Consider the following 23442-nt stretch of genomic DNA (forward strand, 5'->3'; position numbering starts at 1 on the left):
AAGACTCCTTCGTAGCAACTTGAATTAAGAAATCTTAACAGGAGTAAAAGTTATATATGACATTGGTTTATAGATATCAAGAGCATCAAGATCGGTGACGAATCAGAGGTTAGGCATGTTGTCTTGAAGCTAACGTAATCCCCAAAAGACCTACCTTCCTTTTCCTCCCAAGGAAGGCGGTCACTAGTATTCAGATGTCTGGAAAGTATGGATTTAACCCTTTGTTAAACAGATACAGCAGATACAAGAAATAATGCTGAGGCATGGTGAGCAGCTAAACTTGCAGATGACACAAAGATAGGTAGGAAAGTATATTGTGAAGAGGATATAAGGAGGTTACAGATAGGTTGAGTGAGTGGGCAAAAATCTGGCAAAGGTAGGTAGATTCTTGTTGGGTAAAGGAATCAAAGGTTATCAGGGGTAGATGGGAATGTGGAATTCAAAACAAACAGATCAGCCATGATCTTATTGAATGGCAGAGCCAGGTTCGATGGGCCAAATGGACTACTTACGCTCCTGTTTCCTATGTTCATATAACTCATTATAAAATGTATCTGAATTGTGGCTATCCTTCTGAACTCATGAATACACATCAAAACAGTGTTTCCATCATCTGGGGTGCTGAACATTGACAACAGCTGTTTGGCTCTTTGCAACTTACTCAACAATCGGCACGAAACAGTGGATGTGTGTATGTGCATATGTACGCAGACCTGTCTCACAAGCAACCTCTTATCTTGAGTTTCCTCACTAGATATTTGACAGGCATCCATCTACCCTGAGAGTAGTGAAAGGGCCACTCACCCCCCCGTGTAGCTGAGTAATGGGCATTTATAGTCCAAAGTTCTCCCCCATCACCCCTCCCCTTACTGTTACAACCATTCCCCTCCACCATAACTCAATTCTATTTTAGCACAGAACTCATGAACTCATGCACAAGTTGATGAAAACTCTTCCACTACATGTCTAAGATCAGCAAACTAAGAAGGAGACTAGACCACCAGTATAATAAGAAGCATGAAGCAGAAGAGATAAGTGAAAAGAGCCAAAATGGAATGAAAGGCAAAAGAGAAAAATAAAATTAAAAAGATCATTGAAAACAGAGGAAGGGTGAAAACCAGACATCATGTGAAGATAAGAAAAAAACCAATAGGAAAAGAAGGAAATCAAATGAACAGGAAGTAGGAGTGTGAATGTATTCAGTCAGGCAGTAATTGGGTAGACCAAAGGCCATCACCTAGCCTCTTAAAATTTGGGGTAATGTGACCACTGGTTGCAAGCACAAAAAGTCCTTTCCCATTGCCAGAGTGAAGGGTAGATTGGAAGAAGTGAGGGGGAAAAAAAAAAATCACTGTCCATATTATTTACATGGCCTCACCTTTAGCAAATTGGCTCCAGAAATCGAACTACCTTAGATCTGGGAAATTATTTACTAACTTCCAGTTGATTTTTTTCCCTTGCAACAAAATTGGTGAAAGAGACAGTAAAAGCATAATTCCTTTTAAGTTATTTGAACAACAACAACTTGTATTTATACAGCTGCTTTAATGTGGTAAAGCATCCCAAGGCATTTTATGGCAGTGTTAGCAAACAAAATTTTGCACTAAGCCACAAAAGGAGATATTAGGGCAGATGGCAAAAAGCTTGGTCAAAGAGGTAGGTTTCAAGGAGTATCTTAAAAGAGGAAAGAGAAGTAGAGAGACAGAGAAGTTTAGGGAGGGAATTCCAGAGCTGAGGTCCTTGGCAACTGAAGGTATGGCTGCCAACGATTAAAATCCAGAATGCTCAAGAAACCAAAATTAGTTGAGCACAGATATCTCTTGAGGGCTGTGGGGCTGGGGGAGATTGCAGAGGAGTGGAGAGGGAATGTAGAGATTTGAAAGCAAGGATGAGAATTTTAAAACTGAATTGTTGCTTAACTGGGAGCAAATGTCAGTCAGCAAGCACAGGGTTGATGAGTGAACAGGAAAATGTGGGAAGCTGGCCAGGAGTGCATCGGCATATTTAATTCTAGAAGTATCAGCGGTGTGGATGAGCATTTCAGCAGCAGATGGGCAGAGTTGAGCAATGTTATGGAGTTGGAAATGGGCGATCTCAGTGATGGTGTGGACAAATGATTGGGAGTTCATCTCGGGGCCAAGTATGACAAGATTGTGAACATTCTGGTTCAGCCATAGATTGTTGCCAGGGAGAAGAATGTAGTCAATGGCTAGATAACAGAGCTTGTGGCTGGAGCTGAAGACAGCAGCTCTATTTATATTGCCCGTCTGCCTCACTGTTTAGCTTTATGATATACAGGTTACTATAGTTTAGTTTTACACCCAGCCACACTGATTGTCACAGTACTTGTAAAATAATTCCATAAATTTTCTGACATTCTCCTGATCAGCTGCCTTAAATTTAACAGATGAGCAGATGTAGCAGATAAACATGTAGATTGGTTTTCCCCTGTAGTTGCAAGTCAATTTAGAGAACTCGTGGTGTGAAATCTGTGCATTTAAAACTAGTGCTCACAATAGTTGAAAATTTGAATCCTAGGGTTTTTGCAGTGGAACAAGTGCAGCAGAGCAGAACCTGTGTCTGTCCAAAGTGAAACCTGCTGACCCTGTTCCAAGTTCTGAGGGTTGGGTCATTAGCATTCTCGAGGCATTCACAAAGTACCTGTCAGTTGAGGCTGACATCGCTGATGTCAGCCTCTACTGACGCTTAAAATATCTGATTGACTTCTGTCTACAGCCAACTACTGGAATTGCCCAGTCCGCCCACTACCAGAGAAAATCCTGGCAAAACTGGGGTCCACCTCATTTTTCACATTTCCCACCCACCACTGTCAAGATGTTCCCAGTGCTTGGGTGAAATTTCAGGCCCGTAGTATTTTGTGGTTGTGCACCGAATATATTTAGCAATACCAGAATATTTAATGAAATTGTGTATCTGGCTGTTTCTAATACTGCACTGGATTGAAGACAGTCTGTCAGAATACTTCGTTTTTTGTTTTACAAGGATTCTGAAGGAGTTGACATCATGCTTGGTGTGTGTGCCAGTGGCTTGCTGATCTACAGAGACCGGCTGAGAATAAATAGATTTGCCTGGCCCAAGGTTCTCAAGATCTCGTACAAACGGAATAACTTCTACATCAAAATCCGACCCAGTGAAGTAAGTTCAAATGTGAGGTTTCCATCTCCTTTGGTTACTAATTATATCTAGCACTTTCTGAAAGTACAGTATGCAGTATAATGTTTCTGTATTGAGTGCAAATTCTGTACAAGAAAGAATTATCTTTTCAATGCTTAAGAGCTCAGAAGTGTTAGGCTTGCTTGTTTTTACTTGTCATGTCATATATATCGTTTCAAGTGACTCTTTAGAATTGTAAAGTTTTAATTACTAAGTTATTTAAGGAGAAGGCACTCTGCTAAATAGCAATTAAACCTAATTGTTTACAGTTGATCATCTTGGATCAGTGTTTTATGAAATTTAACTCTATAGCACACAAAATATTGGATCAAATAAACATTTTTAATCCTGTGATTACCTGGCCTTGCCATCCACAGGAACTTGTCAAACCTAGCTGTCTCAATAATCAAACACAAATATCCTTCTGGTAGCTACTTTCCAAGGGACCAACTCTAAGAATGATTTTATTCTTTTTCCAGCAGGCATTTAGTGTTATGACTATCAACATTTTAAAATGCTGTGAGGCAAAAACAGTCAACAGTGTAGCATTACTTGAAGCAATAAAACCCTGTTTGTAGTTTGAAAGTTGATCATTTAATATTAACTGCAGACATTTTAGGAGGTGAACTACCTTGTGGAAAAGAAGTGAAAAATACAGAAATTCAATTTTTGTAGTGTATCTGTTTAACATGAGAAATGAAACATGCCACAAAACATAAGATGAGGACCTTAAAAAGTAATTGAGCGCATGATGTACTGTTATACTGCTGTGCACCTGCATTATTTGTTAAGATATGCACAGGATATCAGAGTTAAAGAATACCTTGGAAGCTTATTTGCAATGGCTGCTTGCCCAATAGGACTAAAAGACACAACAAAATTGAGCAGACAAAGTACATTTAGAACAGGTCAGCATAGTACAATTTGTAACTTTTTGCATTCCTTAGTTCAATGCCACAGTCATTTTGGAAAGGTGCCTAATCCTTTGTTTAAATTTTGAGTGGCTGACTGCTGGCCTTGCATTTTGCTGCATTTTAAAACATGCTGCCATTGCACTTTGCATTAAAGTAGTATTAATGGTAGACCACTTTGCTGCTGCAGTGAGCAGACTTGTACAGTTTTTTAATCTAATTTGTATTTTGATTAACCTACGTTACCAAAATTATGCAGCATATACACTGACTCGAAGCAAACAAATCTTACTGTAGCATGCAATAAAGGAAATTATATATGTTGTGTGCTGAATTAAATTGTTGTCTCAATTTCAAATCTTGTTCTATTTAACTGTTATTGTGGTCATTTATTGGTTTATGCTTTTTATGAATTATTGTTTGCGCATTAGGACTTATGGTGGGTGTTGATATGCCCAAGTACCTAGATGGTTCTGGTAAGACATGTGAAATGCTTGAAGCAGTTGGATTCCTCCTCTAATGTGGATTTGAGTTCCACCTCTGTGTTATGATGAATGCTTTCCTAAAAATAGAGTTGCTCCATCCTATCTTGTAGCGGAACAGTGGCAAAGAGAGAAAAAAATATTCCTGCTAGGGACAGCCTTTCCTACTCCTTTGCATTTAACATAGGGTAGGAGAGTATTGCTGTATCCGTCTTGAATAATATTCCTTCATAGCCATTATGGCATTTTCAGAAGTGTAAATGCTTCAGGTTAAGAGTTTTACTCATCAATTTTTAAACCTGTTTACAATTTTCCTCTAAATGTCCCCAAGCTGTTATTTATTTGAAAAAGGTGCAATGCGTGGACATGCTGCTCCTGTCTGCAAAGGACAGGGCCCTGTCTTTGATGTCCAACATTAGATATGATTGCGAGGTTGGACAGCACTTGCTAAACAATCCTGATTGTGCTAAGGATTACACTGACAACCAAGTTAAGGTCATCAGTCGGGCTTGCAGTTGGGCTCACTACCGCATGCTAGAAGCTACGTATATTAAGACACAGGGCCCTATCTTTTGCAGACAAAGGGAGCATGTCAGCGCATTGCACCTTTTTCAACTAAACAAAAGCCTGGGGGATAGCCCAAGCTGGTTCATTCCTAGGGGCAATGCATTGACCAATCAGAGTCAAGTTGCCTGGTTTGAATTTAAACAAAAGCTTGGCAGATAACTGTTCCTTGGCGCATTCTCCATGGCAAAGCCTCTACTAATCAGAGTCTACTTGCCAACCAACCAGCAATCTTCTCACGTGGTATAAATTGTTGTTCCATCTACAATTGGTATTCTTGCAAATTGTCCTAATAAGTGCAAGGCATAAAGTTTCAACAGCATGTCTCTTTTTTATTCAGCAATACTCTAATATTAAATGTTTTAATTTTAACTTTTAATATTTCACATTTTTCCTGATTGTAATTTGTTCATTTTAAGGACTTTTTTAATCATGAAGGTTGTTTTTAAAATATGTTCTAATGCAGCTGACTCTTTTCAAGCCAGGAGGGTAGCTTGGATGGTGATTTCTCCTAAAACTGAGCTATATTGGCTATGGGGGGACACTTAGAGCCATGTCAGTTGTATTAGATTGGGACCATCACAGATATAGGAGAAGGAGGGAGAGATATATTAAAACATTACCATTGATTTAATGAATTGAATCTCAAGGTTCAAATGTTGTCCTCAAAAATCTGCAAAGCTTCACCAGTCTTCTGCTACAACTGTCCGAAGACCAGTAGAACCCATCAGAAAATGGTGGGATATGTGATTGCGCTGGGCCAATAACAACAACTTGCATTTTTGTAACACTTGTAACTGTCGAATGAAAGTTCTGTGGGGTTTTGTGAATCTTTCTGGGATTTCAGAATGTGCCATGTAAGATGCAGAACCTCTGCCAAGTTTTGTAAGGCAAATGCCATCGGGGCACCGTTCCTGTGGTGGGAATTCACTAAGCCAGGAGTTCACGCTTGCTTGACTCTACCGGTATCCAGAGTATTACTGGGTTCAGTAAACTCAATTAGATAGCCCATTGTGGCAGGAAGAGGAAATGTGTAGGTCGGGAAAGTGGCTTGGATCTCTATACTGCAAGAAAGGGACAATTAAAAAAAAAGCCTGAGGGAAACGTTGCTAGGGTCTTGGGTTGCCATGTTGCATTAGATTAGGTATTACGTGGGAGTCAAAAATTTGCCTGTAATAGTGCTGGAACCCTCCCAACCGACTCTGCAAACCTTCAGCTCTGGAGAACACTAGCTCACGTAATTGCACCTCGAGGCTTTACGAGGCTTTTGCTTTCAATTGTTCATACACCTTTCCAGCCTTTAAAAGGCACATTTTTTAAAAAAAGACTGATGATTACTCACAATTTGTCAGGTGGATAGGCACTCATATTTAAACAAATTTAGTACTTGCTTGAAGGTAAATGCTGACATAATTGCACAGAACCCTGTGTGGGCAAAGAAATTATGTAGTTGGTTCAGGGGAGATGCAGGACAGTGGAACTGTAGCCTAGTTTGGCTGTAATGTTTTGATCTGTTTTCTCAGGAAAGCTTGACATTTTATGGTTTTTCCCTCCTAGCATGAGCAATTTGAGAGCACCATTGGGTTTAAACTTCCAAACCACAAAGCAGCAAAAAGGTTGTGGAAAGTGTGCATTGAGCATCACACATTCTTTAGGTAAGCCTGACCTTGACCTTTTAACTTGGAATTGATGAGAGTGGCCTCAGCCCAGCTGTTTTAGTCATTAGAATTGCTTTGTTACAGAATAGAACTTGGATGGGATCTAATGTAATATCAAAACTTTAGCTTATCAATTATCGTTTTATCTCAGAAATGCAAGTTAAGCTTCATTGGTGATTAGTTTAATCAGTAGAACACTGCAGCCTTGAAATTGCTGTGAGCAAAGTTAACAGACAAATACTTAAAACACTAATTTCAAATTCCTCTTTGCTATTTTAATGGTGACACTAATCTATTTTAACTTTCTTAACACCTCCATTAAAATGAAAGGAATTTGATATAACACATCAAACATTTGAATGATAACATGGCTGACGTAAATTTCCAGGTTGATATTTTTATCTCGCTTTAAAATTTGTACCACTGTTTATATTTATACAGGATTATCAAATAAAAATCAGTGTTTAATCTTCTTCCATTCTTTGCTAATACCAAAAATGATTTTTGCTATCCCGTATTTGATCTGCCTGACTGTGAAAGGTGCAGCAATTGTTTATTCAATGTTATTTTTTCACTTTGTGCTGTAAACTGTGTGCAACATCAGCCATAAGTTTTAAATGAGTCAGCTTAATTCTACCTTATTATTATTCTAGCATGAATTCTTATTTATTGTGATAGTTCAGGATTCTTCGGGTTCGGTATGAATTATATCATCCCAACAGCGAAGGAAGCAAGGTGTCGAGGCAACCTTGCATTGGTCTGCTGGACTCAAAGGGATACTATGGTCACAAATTGACTGCTATGCTGTCAATGTAATGGGATAAATAGACTTTTCTCAGTAGCCCTAATTGCCTAGCAATTGCAGAAAAGACCTGTCAATGCATGGACAGAGGATGGCTATGTGAGCAATATTTAGTTAGGAAACTTGTAGAGAGAGACACACCAATGCCATAAATTATGAGAACATACCAGTCAAGCAAAATCTGAAAAGGATCATGGATACTTGGCAAAGAATCAAGTATTTGCTACCATCCAAGACACATTGTATTTGCACCCAAACCTGATAAGTTAGTGAAAGCAAATGGAAATGCATCACAAGCATCTGTACTGATCACTTTGATTCCATGTAGCGCCACCAAATCTTTTGAGTCCTAAATACACTGAAAACGTCATTTGAAGAACATAAGCAGGAGAAGATCAATCAGCGCATTGAGCCTGCTCCGCTATTCAATATGAACATGGCTGATCTTGGGCTTCAACTGTTTTTTAATCAAATTTTGCTTTTGAACTGATATTTAATACAGTTTTTTTGAAAATTCAGTCACTGGGAGAACTCTCTGTTCTTCTTTGAATTGTGTCTTGGTATCTTGGAGGAAAAATTGGATAAAGCTCAAAAAACAGGCATGTGAATCACAAAAATCTAACTCTGCCTTGAATAAATTCAATGACTCAGCTTCCACTGCTTTCTGGGGAAGAAAATTCCACATACAATGACTCTCGGAGAAAAAAATCTTCTCATCCCTGTTTTAGAAGAGAAATCTCTTCATCTTAAACTGTGTCCCTAGTTCTCATCTCCCCCACAAGTGGAAGCATCCACCTGGTATCTACCCTATTCAAATCCCCTCAGGATCTTGTATGTTTCAATAAGATCACCTCTCATTCTTCGAAGCGCCAATGGGTACAGGCCCAATCTGTTCAACCTTTCTTCATAAAATAAGCTCCACATCCCAGGAATGAGTTGAGTGAACCTTCTCTGAACTACTTCTCACGCAATTATATATATTTTTCAATTAAAGAGGCCAAAACTGTACACAGTATTCCAGATGTGGCCTCGCCAGGGCCCTGTACAACTGTAGTAAAACTTACCCACTTTTATATTCTATTCCTCTGCAATAAACACCAACATTCTATTTGCCTTAATCGCTTACTGTACCTCCATTCTAACTTTTTGTGATTCATGTACCTAGATCCCAAGTTTTGCAATCTTTCTCCATTTAAATGGTACACTGCTTTTCTATTCTTCATATCAAAGTGGACAAGTTCACATTTTCCCATGTTATATCCACCTGTCAAATCTTTGCCCACTCACTTAATCTGTCTATATCCCTTTACAGATTCTCTATCTCCTCTTGACAACTTACTTTCCTACCTATCTTGACGCCATCGGCAAATTTAGCTGCTATACACTTGGTCCCTTCATCCAAGCCATGAATGTAGATTGTACGCAGTCGAGGCCCCATCACAGATCCCTGTGGAACTCCACTAGTTACAGCTTGCCAACCCAAAAATGACCCATTTATCCCTACTCTCTGCTTCCTGTTAGCTAATCAATCCTTTATCCATGCTAACATGTTACTCCCTACAACATGTAATCTAAAACATTCTATCACTCCAGCACTGGCGTATAGTGGCACCAGTGTGCACCATCTGCAAGATACACTGCAACAACTCACCAAGCCTCCTTTGACTGCACCTTCCAAACCCGTGACCGCTAACACCTAGAAGGACATGAGCAGCAGATGCATGGGAACACCATGATCTGCAAGCCCCCTCCCCCCCCAAAAGCCACACACCAAACTATATCACTGTTCCTTCACTGTTTAGGGAGCAAAATCCTGAAATTCCTTCCTCCGAGCATTGCGAGTACACCTGCACCAGATGGACTGCAGCAATTCGAGAAAGCACCTCAACTACCACCACCTCAAGGGCAATTTGGAATGGGCAACAAATGCTGGCTTTACCTTTCCACGAAGGATTTAAAAAAGCCGAGCCAGAAACTGCCTCCTCAGTTAATCCTGTTCTTCTTCCTCTGCCGCTACCTCAGCTACTGACCATGTTACTGGTGATAGGGGCTGTCATGCCCTCATAATGGCAAGGTTGTACAGGATACAACCATCCACGATGAATCACAATACACACACACACACACACACTTGCAAGTATTGCAGGACTCCTCCAGAAAAATTCAGGCAATGGAAGCATTGCTTGAGCATACCAGTGGTGGGTTCGATGAAATTTTGTGTGGTGGTTTGGCTCTCACTATACATACATTGAGCCAGGTGCTCAGTGGATAGCCTTTGTAACTGAGCATCCACCCTCAAGTTTGAAGTGGTCACTCAAATGCTGATGGCACAGCCGTTTGCACAGATTGGAGGCATAAACACTGCTTTCAGCATGCCAGGCATTCACCTGCATGATGCGCTGAGCATGGTCAACCACCAATCTCACATTCCACGAGTGAAACCCTCTGCAGTTATTGTAAAATCCAGAAAATTAAAGCTTTGAATGCAGAGGGATCTGAGATGGTGACCTGGCCACTTGTGTCCCCAACCCTCCCACTCCTGGCTTCCCTGCCCTGACCCTCCCACTCGTCTCTTGCCACTTCCCACCACCTGCCCTGCTCCTCCCTACCTCCCCCACTCACTACCCTCTTGGTACCTTGCTCACAGTGAGGGCTGGAGAGAGGGACAGCGAGCGAGGTGGAGAGCAGGAATCAGTTCAAAAGACAGAAGTGGCAAGCGGAAGGGTGCAGAGAGGGAAATGGCAAGTGGGAGGGTGCAGAGAGGGAAATGGCAAGTGGGAGGGTGCAGAGAGGGAAGCGACGAGCGGGAGGGATGGGGGAGGGAAGCAGCAGTTTTTTTAAAATAAAAGACTGAGCACGTGTAGTGTAACTATTAAAACGATAATAGAGGCAGCACTATTTGGAGAACTTGCCTAATTTACAAACCGCACTAAAACATAAATGCACTATTAGAACATGGTTTACACAGGGGATACCTGTATTATAAAAATAATATTTACAAAGATGAATGATGAAAGAATTCTACTTTAACCTCAGAGCTCGCATTTACTAAGAACCCCAAAACGTCCTGTGATCCCAAACCTCTTTCTTGCAATCTTTCTTTTGAGCTTGTCAATTTGCCTGCCAGCCAGGTGGGAAGTAGAAGTTAAAAAAGTGAGGTCCTGCCATTAAACTCAGTGGGATCACCGTGCCCTCAGGATTTCCTGGTTTCCCCCAGCTGCTGTGCTTCCTCACTCCCTCCCTGCAACTATCAGGGCCTGTGTCTTTTTCAAATGGTTTGTGACCTATCTGAACACCTAGATTAGATTAGAGCTTCACTATTTATTCATTTCTAATCTTTGTGTGTCACAGTAAATAAACAGTTTATTATTTAGTGCGGTAGCAGGTGAACAGGTTTATAAAATTTGCCAAGCAGTACTGGACTGTAGAGAAAGACAAAGGTTTTGATTTCAAACCGTCTGCGAATTATAAACAGTTTTTATTGGATGCATGTTATGACTAGCAATCTTGTACAATGGGAGTGACAAAATAATTCAAGTGCAGCACAGCATTTCTCCATTTATAACGTTGTTTCCTGTGTAAAATAATTTCTGTCTTTACAGACTCGTGTCTCCTGAGCCACCCCCAAAAAAGTTCCTTACATTGGGCTCAAAATTCCGCTACAGTGGAAGAACACAAGCCCAGACACGGAGAGCCAGTTCTCTTATAGACCGCCCTGCACCGTACTTTGAACGCTCTTCCAGCAAACGCTACACCATGTCACGTAGCTTAGATGGAGGTAAGGAAATCAAGGCATCACAGCCTGAAGCCATGTGAAGTGGAGCCCTTGTTCTTTAGAGACATTGCTTGCCTGAATTCTAATTCACTTAGTGTGCAACCTCAATTTGAATTATGGAAAGAGTGTGTGAGGTTCTTTTAAATCCTACTTTATTCTATTGCGTACCAAGTGAGGAATTAATGGATGAAGAAGGTAGACTCTGAAATTACACTGTGATATTAATTTATGAATGCATAACGTATCTGAAAGCCCCCTCTGCTTTTTTTTTGTTGCGAAAATTGTTAAACCATTTATTTTAAGTGGGCTTGCATCTCCACTAAAATAGTATGGTAATCCCAAAATTTATTACGACAAGTTCTTTCTTGGAACATGTACAACCACAACTTATCCTTATAGAACCAATGACACACAAGACATCCAAAAGCAATTTAAAAAGAAGTAATAAGGGATGAATGTCAAGCTATTTGAATGTCCATCAGAGATGACTGAAGCCTTGGTTGAAAGGTGTGTTTTAATGAAGGTTTTAAAGGGCAACTGGAAAGCAGATTTGCATGGGTTTAGAGAATAAGATTCATACAGTTTTGAAGCGATGTGGCTGAGCTGTGTCACCGAATTATGTATTTAAAAGAAAGGCAGAGGGTACACAAGAGGTTGCCCTTGGAGCGTCGAAGAGAATTGGAATGCAAGCATACCTGGAGGACAACACAGCAAGCGTCAGTCAGCGAGGATGGGAATGATGGACAAATGGGACTTAGTGCAGGGCAAGATTATGGGATGTTGCATTTTGGACAAATTGGATTTTATGGAGGGTGGGCACTGGAGGGTCATTAGGAAAACACTGAAGTAATTAATCTTTTAATCCTATAAACAACAAAAGCATGGATAACGATTTTGTTTAGTGCTGGGGGTGAAGCTGAGATGGGGTAGAGGAGGATAATATTGTGGATGTGGGAGTTGGCTGACTTAGGAAGAGAAGATGTTGGGTTGAACTTAACTTGGGGTTGAACACAATATTAACATTGCAGAGGATTTTGTTGTGCCGACATAAGTGTTATGATGTCATTGGGCTAGGGAATGCACTTGGTCATGGAAACTGAAAACAATGGGGTGCGGTTTTATTTTTTAGCTAAGAAAGAGGCAGCATGCAAATTGTCATAGAACATGTCACTAGTGACCTAGATAAAGGCTGTTTTGTTGCTGTGATACGAGTGGAAATTGGTGACTGGTGATTTGATTAGATAATTGCAAGAAAGATTGGTGTAGAGCTGATTGGTGGTGTCACAATTAAGGACCTTTAAAGAGGAAACTAAGGATTTGATGCAACAGTGGATAAGAGGAAATAAGGATTGAGGTTGGTTTTTTTTTTGAGTAAGATGGTGATGATGATAGCATTGAAGGGGAGAGAGACCATTCGATTGGAAAGTAAGTTGTTGATATCGGCTGCCATGGGGATCAGGAGATGTGTTTGAATAAACAGGATTGGAGTGGGGAAAAGATCGATAGTGCAGGAGGGAATCCTCACTGAAGAGATGAGTTTGGGAAGGGTGAGGGTATGTCAGTGGGGGTGAGGGGAACTACAGGGATTGGGGATGGTTTGCAAAATTGGATGGAGGGGTGAATTGAGTGCACATGGGGTGGAAGTTAACGGCTTCCCACGCAGCATTGTGCCTGGACGAGAAGAGACTGGAAAAACAGGTCTGAGTAGACAGCTTACCAAGAGTTGCCTTTGCAACAGGCTGACTCTGAAACAGAACACAGTTTTGGTAGAGGAGGGTGATACACAGCAGATCTTGGCCAAGCCAATTCAGTTGATGGCCAAGTGAGCATCTTTGAGCGCTGCAGCTCTCTAACTTTTGAGGGTGTGAAAATCAAAACTGTTTGGGAATGATGAGTAGTGAAGATGACAGGGTTGAGAAAACGCAAGCACACAAGAATTAGGAGCAGGAGTAGACAATACAGCCTGTCTAGCTTGCTCTGCCATTTAATACGATCATTGCTGATCTTGGGCTTCAGCTCTACTTTCCTGTCCACTCCACATATCCCTTGATTCCCTGAGCCATCAAAAATCTGTCAACCTCTGCCTTAAATGTATTCGACGATGGATCATCCACAACCCTTTGGATTAGAGAATTCCAAAGATTCACAACCCTTTAAATGAAGTAATTTCTCCTCTTCGCAGTCCTGATTACTAGCCCTTGCCCTGAGACTGTGCCCCCATGCTTTAGGCTCCCTGACCAATAGAAACAATCTCTTAGCATCCACCCTATCAAGCCCCTTCAGAATCTTGTATGTTTCAACAAGATCATCCCTATTCTTCTAAACTCTAGAGAATATAGGCCCTGTTTACTCAGCCTCTCATCCCAGGACAGCCCCTCATCCTAAGGACCAATTTAGTGAATATGCTGTACCACCTCCAATGCAAGTATATCCTTGCTTAAAGATGGAGGCCAAAACTGCAAACAGTATTCCAGATGTGGCCTCAACAAAGCCCTATACTAATGTAGCAAAACTTCACCATTCCTGTACTGCAATCCCCTTGCATCAAAGGCTAACGTGCCATTTGCCTTCCTAATTGCTTGCTGTACCTGCGTGCTAACTTATTGCGTTCCTTGTACGAGTGCACCCAAGTCTTTCTGAACATCAAAATCTACAAGTTTCACCTTCAAACATATCCTGCTTTTCTATTCTTACGAGCAAAGTGAATAATTTCACACTTGTCACGTTATACTCCATCTGCCATCTTGTTGCCCACTCGCTTAACCTGTCTATATTTCTATGCAGTCCCTCTGTGTCCTCCCCGCAGCTTACCTTTCCACCTAGAATTGTATCATCAGCAAACAAGATACATTACTCTGTCTCTCCATCTAAGTCATTCAAATATATTACCCTCTACTCCATGAGTTTTTCTAGCGTATTAACCTATTGTGTGGCACCTTGTCGAATGCCTTTAGGAAATCTAAGTTTATTACACCTACTGGTTTCCCTTTATCTACCCTACTGATTACATCCTCAAAAACTCTAATATAATTGTCTAGCAGGATTTCCCTTTTTTAAACCATGTTGACTTGTTCTAATTATACTACACTATTCTAAGTACATTATTAAGACTTCCTTAAGAATAGATTCTAGCATTTTCCCAACAACTGATGTTAGGCTAACTGGCTTGTACTTCTCTCTCCCTTCTTTATTGAAAAGTGGCGTTACATTTGCCAACTTCCCATCTGATGGGACCATTAGTGGATTTTTAAAATATTCATTAATGGGATGTGGGCGTCGCTGGCTAGGCCAGTATTGCCCATACCTAATTCCGTAGAGAAGGTGGTGGTGAGCTGCCTTCTTGAGCCACTGCTGTCCATGTGTTGTAGGTACACCCAAAGTGCTGTTAGGAAGGGAGTTCCAGGATTTTGACCATCGACAGTGAAGCAACGGCGATATATTTCCAAGTCAGGGTGGCTTGCAGGGGAACCTGCAGGTGTTGGTGTGTCCACTGGCCTTGTCCTTCTAGGTGGTAGAGGTCGCAGGTTCGGAAGGTGCTGTCGAAGGAGCCTTGGTGAATTCCTGCAGTGCATCTTGTAGATTGTACACACTGCTGCCACTGTGCATCGGTGGTGGAGGGAGTGAATGTTTGTGGATGGGGTGCCAATCAAGGGGGCTGTTTTGTCCTGGATGGTGTTGAGCTTCTTGAGTGTTGTTGGAGCTGCATTCACCCAGGCAAATGGAGAGTATTCCATCACACTCCTAACTTGTAGATGGTGGACAGGCTTTGGGGAGTCAGGAGGTGAGCTACTATCTGCAGAAATACCAGCCTGTGACCTGTTCTTGTAGCCACAGTATTTATAATGGCTCGTCCAGTTCAGTTTCTGGTCAATGGTAACCACCCCCCGCTCCAAAAAAACCACCAAGATGTTGATTGTGGGGGATTCAGTGAAGGTAATGCCATTGAATATCAAGCAGAGATGGTTAGATTCTCTCTCGTTGGAGATGGTCATTGTCTGGCACTTGCGTGGCGTGGATCTTGCCGCTTATCAGCCTAAGCCTGAATATTGTCCAGACATTGCTGCATATGGGCATGGACTACTTCAGTATCTGAGGAGTCGTGAATGGTGCTGAACATTGTGTAATCATCCACAAACATCCCTACTTCTGACCTTATGATGAAGAGAAGGTCATTGATGAAGCAGCTGAAGATGGTTGGGCCTAGGAAACTTCCTTGAAGAACTCCAGTAATGTCCTGGGACTGAGATGATTGACCTCCAACAACCACAACATCTTCCTTTGTACCAGTTTTGACTCCAACCTTTGGAGAGTTTTCCCCCTGATTCCAATTGACTCCAGCTTTTCTAGGACTCCTTGATGCCACACTTGGTTAAATGCTGCCTTGATGTCATTCTCACCTCACCTTTGGAGTTCAGCTCTTTCGTCCATGTTTGAACCAACGCTGTAATGAGGTCAGGAGCTGAGTGGCCCTGGTGGAACCCAATCTGAGCTTCAATGAGCAGGTTATTGCAGTGTAAGTGCTGCTTGATAGTAAAGTCAGCAACACTGTCCATCACTTTGCTGACCTGGAGTAGACTGTTGGGGCAGTAATTGGCCAGTTAGATTTGTCCTGCTTTTTGTGTACAGGACATACTTGGACTATTTTCCACATTGCCGGGTAGATGCCAGTGTTGTAGCTGTATTGGAACAGTTTGCCCAGGGGTTCTGGAGCACAAGTCTTCAGTACTATTGCCGGAATATTGTCAGGGGCTATAGTCTTTGCAGTATCCAGTGCCTTCAGCCATTTCTTGATACCACGTGGAGTGATTTGAATTGGCAGAAGACAGGCATCTGCGATGCTGGGGACATCAGGAGAAGACCAAGATGGATCATCCACTCGGCACTTCTGGCTGAAGATGGCTGCAAATTCTTCAGCCTTGTCTTTTGCACTTAAAAACCCCACATCCCCTGGGGATATTTATGGAGCCACCTTCTCCAGTTAGTTATTTAATTGTCCACCACCATTTATGATTGGACGTGGCAGGACTGCAGAGCTTAGATCTGATCCGTTGGTTGTGGGATTGTTTAGCCCTGTCTATCACATGCTGCTCTGCTGTTAGGCATGCAAGTAGTCCTACATTGTAGCTTCACAAGGTTGACATGTGATTTTTAGGTATGTTAGGTGCTGCTGCTGGCATGCCCTCCTGGACTCTTCATTAAACCAGGATTGATCCCCTGCCTTGGTGGTAATGGTAGAGTGGGGGATGTGCTGGGCCATGAGGTTACAGATTGTAGTTGCATACAATTCTGCTGCTACTGATGGCCCACAGCACCTCATGGATTCCCAGTTTTGAGTTGCTACATCTGTTTGAAATCTGACCCATTTAGCACAATGGTAGTGCCACACAACACGATGGAGGGTATCCTCAATGTAAAGGAGGGACTTCATCTCCACAAGGACTGTGCGGTGGTAACTCCTACCAGTACTGTCATGGGCAGATGCATCTGCGACAGATAGATTGGTGAAGACAAAGTCAAGAAGGTTTTTCCCTCTTATTTGTTCCCTCACCGCCTGCTGAAGACCCAGTTTAGCATCTATGTCCTTTAAGATTCGGCCAGCTCAGTCAGCAGTGCTGCAACCTAGCCACTCTTGATGACGGACGTCGAAGTTCCCCACTGGAGTGTATTCTGTGCCTTGCCACCCTCAATGCTCCCTCCAAGTGGTGTTCAACGTGCAGGAGTACTGATTCATCAGCTGAGGGGGTCAGTAGATGGTAACTAGCAGGAGGTTTCCTTGTCCGCATTTGACTTGATAACATGAAACTTCATGGGATCCAGTGTCAATGTTGAGTACGCCCAAGGCAACTCCCTCCTGACTATATACCACTGTGCCACCACCTCTGGTGGGTCAGTCCTGCCGGTGGTTAGCTTTTAATTCCAGATTTACTAATTGAGTTCAAATTCGACCAGCTGCCTAGTGGAATTTGAACCCATGCCCCCAGAGCGTTAGCCTGGGCCTCTGGATTACTAGTCCAGTGACATTACCATTATGCCACTGCCTCCCTAATCTAAGAAATTTTGGGAAATCATAGCTAGCATGCCCACTATCTCTGCAGCTAGTTCTTGTAGAACTCGAGGGTGTGGGCCTTAAGGTCCTGGGGATTTGTTGGATTTTAGTTCCTTGAGTTTCGCCAGTACTTTTTCTCTGATATTAATTGCCTTAATTTCCTCTGTTTTTGGTCCCTCAGCTAGCCTCTATTTCTGGAATACAACTTGTGTTTTTTTACTCTGAAGACAGACCCAAAATATTTTTTCAGTACCTATTTCTTCATTCTGCATGATAATTTATCTTGTCACTCTTTCTAAGTGATCAATGTTTACTTCAGCTACTCTCTTTTTGTGTACTTGTAAAAGCTCTTACAAAATCTTTTTATGTTCCTGGCTGGCTTATGCCATACTCTTTTTTTACATTTTTACTAACTTTTGGGGCCCTTTGCTAGTTTCTAAAACACTCCCAATCATCAGACTTGTGCCATTCTTTGCAACATTATAAGCCTCTTTTAATCTAATACTATCCTTAACTCCCTGATTAAGCCACAGATGGATCTTTCTTGCTGCGTTTTGGTTTTCAATGGAATCTATTTTTGTTGAACGTTTTGAATTGTTTCTTTACATGATTCCCACTGTTCATTTCCTGCCGTAACTTTTAGTCGGTTTACCCAGTCAATCTTGCCCAGTTCTCCCTTCTTACTTATGTAATTGACTTTGTTTAAGATTCTTGTTTGTGATTGAAGTATGTCGCTTTCAAATTTAATATAGAATTCAGTGGTATTATGATCACTATTTCTTTGTGGATCTTTTATTATGACATTACTAATTAACCCTGCCTCATTACATAATACTACATCTAAGAGGGCTTTATCTCTAGTTGGTTCCACAATGTATTGCTCCAGGAAACTGTCACAAAAACATTCTACAAATTCATCTTCTAGTTCATCCTTGCCAATTTGATTGTCCCAGTCTAAAAAAAAAATTAAAGTCCCCTACAAAATATTACATTGCCTTTGTTACAAGCTCCAGTGATTTCTTGTTTAATGCTCTGTCCAGTAGTATAACCACTGTTGGCTGGGGGCCTATATACGACTCACAACAACGTCTTCTGACTCTTGCTGTCCCTAAGTTCCACCCGCACTGATTCTACGTCATGATCTTCTGAGGCCAGATCCTTTCTCACTAATGTCCTTCTCTCATGCTTTACTATCAGGGCTACCCTTCCTCCTTTATTCTGTCTGTCTTTCCAAAATATTGTGCACCCTGGAATATTTATTTCCCAATCTTGATCACCTTGCAACCATGCCTCTGGAATGGTGGTTAAATTTAAACCATTTACCTCTATTTGTGCCACAAGTTCTTCTAGCTTATTGAAGATACTTCGTGCATTCAGATAGAGAACTTCTAATTTCATTTTTTTAACTACTATTCCCTGCATTGACATTATTCACTGATGCATTATGAATGTTAAACTCTCCTTTCCTTCCTGCCCCACTCTGCTTGTCTTTACCCACATTGCTACACTGATTCATTGCCTCGACCTTTCTCTTTGGATTTCTAGAAACAGTGATTGATTTTTCTGGGGAGAAATGGCATCAAAGTTGAACGAAAATGCAATTGTTTAAAAACTGATAGCAACAGAGGTGTCAAGCCAGGTGGGTTTAGGGGACAGGGAGTTAGTAATAGTCATGGAGCTAGGGAAGAGTAACATCTTATGTTCCCTAGAATACCCCAAATTCCGACGTGATTTCCAAATAACTGGTTACCTTTGGATTTTAAATGTTATATTTGTATCTCCTAGCTGAATACCAAGAACAAGGTTTACTCTTTAGGTTCCTGTGCAAAATTTGCTAGCAATAAGCTGCAGCAGACAAATGGATTTGAGGCACAGATCAGCCACAATCTAATGGAAAGATGAAAGATCATATGGGGCATACAGTAATTAATGGTTTAGATTTTAGCTTTTAACATAAACTTTCTAGGTGATTCTTTTTTATGAAATGAAGCTGCCAGTTGCAGACAATGACAGTAACAACATAGGTAGAAATGTCACCACAATTGTTTTCGCTTCAGTGAGCCCCTTTTTAGAAGTTCTGCTACTTGCTTAATTTTATGATTTGCTTCTGACCCAGCAGTGATCTACACTAAGATGAGATGAATTTTCCTCAACATGTGTTTTAATATTTTGGATTAATCATGACCTGAATCATGACCTCAGACTCTTGCAGTGTTTGAACTTTTTGTTTTTTGGGATGTGCACAGCACACAGCCCAGACTCATTACTGTAGTTTTCTAAATGAAGCTGTTTTAAATGTTAGTCTCGAAAGGTACATAAATATACAGGATGGTTTCATCTATTAGATTTATCCCAGGGTATGAAAGTTGCGGTTAATATGGAAGTTATAGAGAACGTAAGTGGCTGTTAATATGGTTCCTTAAAACAATCCTGACTTGAAATGGGTTAGCTGTCCCACATTTGATTTAAACTATGATTGAGCTAACAAAACATGGTTATACGAGGAGGTGGTAAACTTCAAGTTACTAATTTTCAGATATTTTCAACAATAAATATGTTTTACTAAAACAAATACCGATTCCATATTAATGAGAATGTCTGGATTTCGTGGATCATAGGCATTTTGCCTACACTAACTAAAGTAAGCTTTGACCTGCTAAAAATGAACTTTGGAATTAACGGTTTGTTGTGAATGAGGTATTTCAGTCTTGGGGAATTGGTGGCGCAAATTTAAATCTCAGTGGTCCTCCCGGGAAATGGAAGCGAGTAGTAAAAATGGTGATGATATAAAGTAATCAAACTGTCGTGCATGAGGGAATTAGCAGTTTGTTTGAATTCCTATGGAGCTAACTTCACCAGAAAGGTGACGAAGTCTCATTTATATACATAAACTTTCTACCTCACTTCTGGCAGTTATGATGCCTGAGTTGGTGCAGCTTCAAGGAAATTTTTGACTTAGTTGTCTTTAATCAAATTCATATCATTTGGTTCAAACTGAGCAAACTAGACTACAGACTTGTCCCCTTTATTTCATCAAATGTACAACTCAGAAACAGGCCATTCAGGCCAACAGGTCTCTGTCTGTGTTTATATGCAGCACACAAGTTTCCTTCTATCTTTCTTCATTTCATCCTATCAACACATCCTTCTAATTGTTTCTCCTTCATATATTTATCGAGCGTCCCCATAAGTTTCTTTTTGCCGTTCTTGCTTTTAATTGACTTTAGCAAAATATCTTAAATAATTTCCCCTACACAGACATAACTCCTCACGTAACAAGCATGAATCAGTCCTCAGTCTGGAATTTCTGCTTCAATTTCCTTCTATCACCCCTTCATCTCCTGAAGACACCAGCTCACTCTGAATGCACAATTCCTCTGCCATTTTACCACTGTGAATCGGGAGAGTAATTGCACTTAAATGGCTGAGGTACATTGAGTACTTTCCAGCAGAGTTACTCAAATTTGGGAAGGAACTATGGCTAGTTTCCCTCCTCTCTTGCCTAGAAGCCCTGAGGTCAAACATAGCAACTTTTAATGCCTCCCAGCTAAGGCCAGTTGACTCAGTAGCACAGACTGATGAGTTCTGTTCTGTTTTTTTTAAAGCGTCTGTAACTGAGAACCATGAGATGCTCATAAAGGACTCCATTTCAGCTTCTGAAGTAGCTACTGGTCATTATGGTGCAGCCAAGAGCCTAGTCACAACTAATCTAATAACTACAGTGACGCCAGAGAAGAAGGCAGAAGAGGAGAAAGCAGAGGAAGAGGAGAAAAAAGCAAAGATTGATGTTACTCCATCACTCACACCGGTCAAGCATGAAATAAAGGTAGTGTGCTCTGGGGCATGAAAAATGTACCGTCAACAAAATAAGCAGATGACACACCTGAAAGCCAGGAGAAGCAGGCCATTATTGGAAATTGATAGTTTGATATGAAACCAGTTTTACTGCAAAGTAAGAAGCATGTTAATGCTTAGAAGTAAAAGATATTGGTGTGAAAATAATTGCTAGCGATGTTGCTATACACCATTTTAGATGGGTTGACGCTTTAGCTAAAATAATGAAATGAGGGATCTGATAGGAGCATAGTAAACATTAATACAATAAAATCAATTGCCTTAATTTGTTTGTCCATGGTTTGTTGATACAAAATATTAAAAAATACACTTCCTTTGTTTCAATAAGATCACATTAATAAAAAGCTTGCATTTCTAAGAATGGGTTTGATAATCCCATGCTATTTTTTTTGTTCTACTCATAGTTTGAGTTTGTCCTGTTTGAATTAATGGCTGAAAGGAAGCGTCTTAAGAAGGCTGATACTAAAGCCCAAGTTTTGTTGCAACATTTGTTATAGCTTTAAAAGGGAAAATAGAAGTTTGAACATTTTCAGCAAAATGTTTTGATCAGTCTTTGGGGCACTGCATCTTCTTTGTTGTTAAGTCATCTCCATCAACAAACATACATTTAAGACATTTAGAACTACTTAAACTTTGGACCTTACCTTGGGTACCATTTGAACATTTATTGCCAAAGCTTCAAGTTAGTTTTAACTATCACTGCAAGAGGGATGTGTTTGGGGTGGGGCGATGATTGGAAACCTCTCAGAATTTTACTGGTACTTTTAATTTTTGCAGATTTGCAGTTACCCATTCTTCATGATGGGGCTGCTACTTCCTTCAGTTTATTAGAGTACAGCATTTGTAATCTCAGATATTTTAGAAATCTTACCTTTACAGGTCACAGACGACCACTTAGTGTGGTACATTTAGGCACCACAGAATGATGTCTTGGCTGATCATTTCTGAAGAATGACACTGGGAAACACCTGGAAATAGGTCACCTATAAGATTTCTTCTGGGGAGTGATAAGGGCATAAGAACGAGAAAATAACCTCATTTTTTAAAGTTTTGCTTTGTGAAGTTAAGGCCTTATGATCCATCCAGATAGTTGTTTTTAACCTAGACAGGGTAAATGAAAGCCTCAATGGTACCTGTAAATTCCTAGATTAATTGAAATTGGACAGCCTCAATCCAATTTCTAGTCAGAATTGAATGACGCCACGAAACTGTTTGATAGAGTTTGACACACATTTGCACGTTCTTTCTCATACTGTAGGATGGCTGGATAAACTTAAAAAAGCTATACAGGTATAGTAAGGGGGTGGAGTTAAAAGACCTTCATTATACATTAAAACTGTGCTATACCTGACCTAAAAGTATTTGGGTCTCAAAATGGAGTATCTAAATTGCTTGATCTAGTGACAGAAGTGTGATAGATGCTTCACAGTGGTATTAAGAGTCCACTGCATGGTGGTGGTGGAGCAAAGGGTTCTGGGAGGCTAGAGTTGTTTGCAGAAGCATAATATTTCAACCAAAAGTGTCAAAATATCTTTAAAAAGTAGCTCTGAAGGGGGGTAAGAGTGAAGTTACACTTCTCTTCAATTCAGTGATGTTGTATACCTCATCCTTGACTGTTCCATGTAAAACAAAACATTGTGCGTGAATGTCCTGAAAATGTTGAAAGAACAGTATATGCCTATTTGCCCTGGCCATTCTGCACCCAAATTATTTTATTGTTGGCCAAGTCTTGATGAAGAATAAGATTGTATATCTCCAGTTATTTATTTACAGTATGCTGTTAGTGAAGAGAGACTTTTTCTTTTCAATAACCTTGAGTTTGTTGACATTTCCTTCAAGTCATGGAAATTTTAACAAATGGAACATACTTCAAATCATAGAAGGGATTTCTATAATTCTGTCACACACCATCACTTTTTCTTGAAGTATTTGAGTAAACACCAGATCACTGCAATGTTTCCATAGTAATTAGAATTCTGCAGAATATAATGTAAAGAAACTGATTAGTTGAAAGAAATATTCGTTAAAGCTTGGCTTTTATTAATTAAATGTGAGGATTGTATTTCAGATCCTGAGACAAATTATTCTCTTTTGTATTTATACATAAATAATCATTGGGGTGGCAAGCATAGAGGAAAATAGGGGTTGTAGGATTGCATGCCCACTTTTTTTCAG

General features: G+C 40.6%; 1 protein-coding gene across 15 annotated transcripts in view; it reads left to right on the plus strand.

Annotated features, from left to right (window-relative positions):
• LOC144679648 (band 4.1-like protein 3) overlaps positions 1-23442 on the plus strand; it is a 299756-nt gene that overhangs the window by 228492 nt on the left and 47822 nt on the right. For all 15 annotated transcript variants that reach the window (XM_078540247.1, XM_078540233.1, XM_078540241.1 and 12 more), the window contains exons 9-12: positions 3004-3156; positions 6689-6786; positions 11194-11369; positions 21018-21238. In XM_078540247.1, coding sequence (XP_078396373.1) covers positions 3004-3156; positions 6689-6786; positions 11194-11369; positions 21018-21238 — 648 coding nt within the window. The remainder of the gene's footprint in view (positions 1-3003; positions 3157-6688; positions 6787-11193; positions 11370-21017; positions 21239-23442) is intronic.

Source organism: Cetorhinus maximus, chromosome 4 (genome assembly GCF_964194155.1).
Source record: "Cetorhinus maximus chromosome 4, sCetMax3.hap1.1, whole genome shotgun sequence".
Taxonomy (NCBI): domain Eukaryota; kingdom Metazoa; phylum Chordata; class Chondrichthyes; order Lamniformes; family Cetorhinidae; genus Cetorhinus; species Cetorhinus maximus.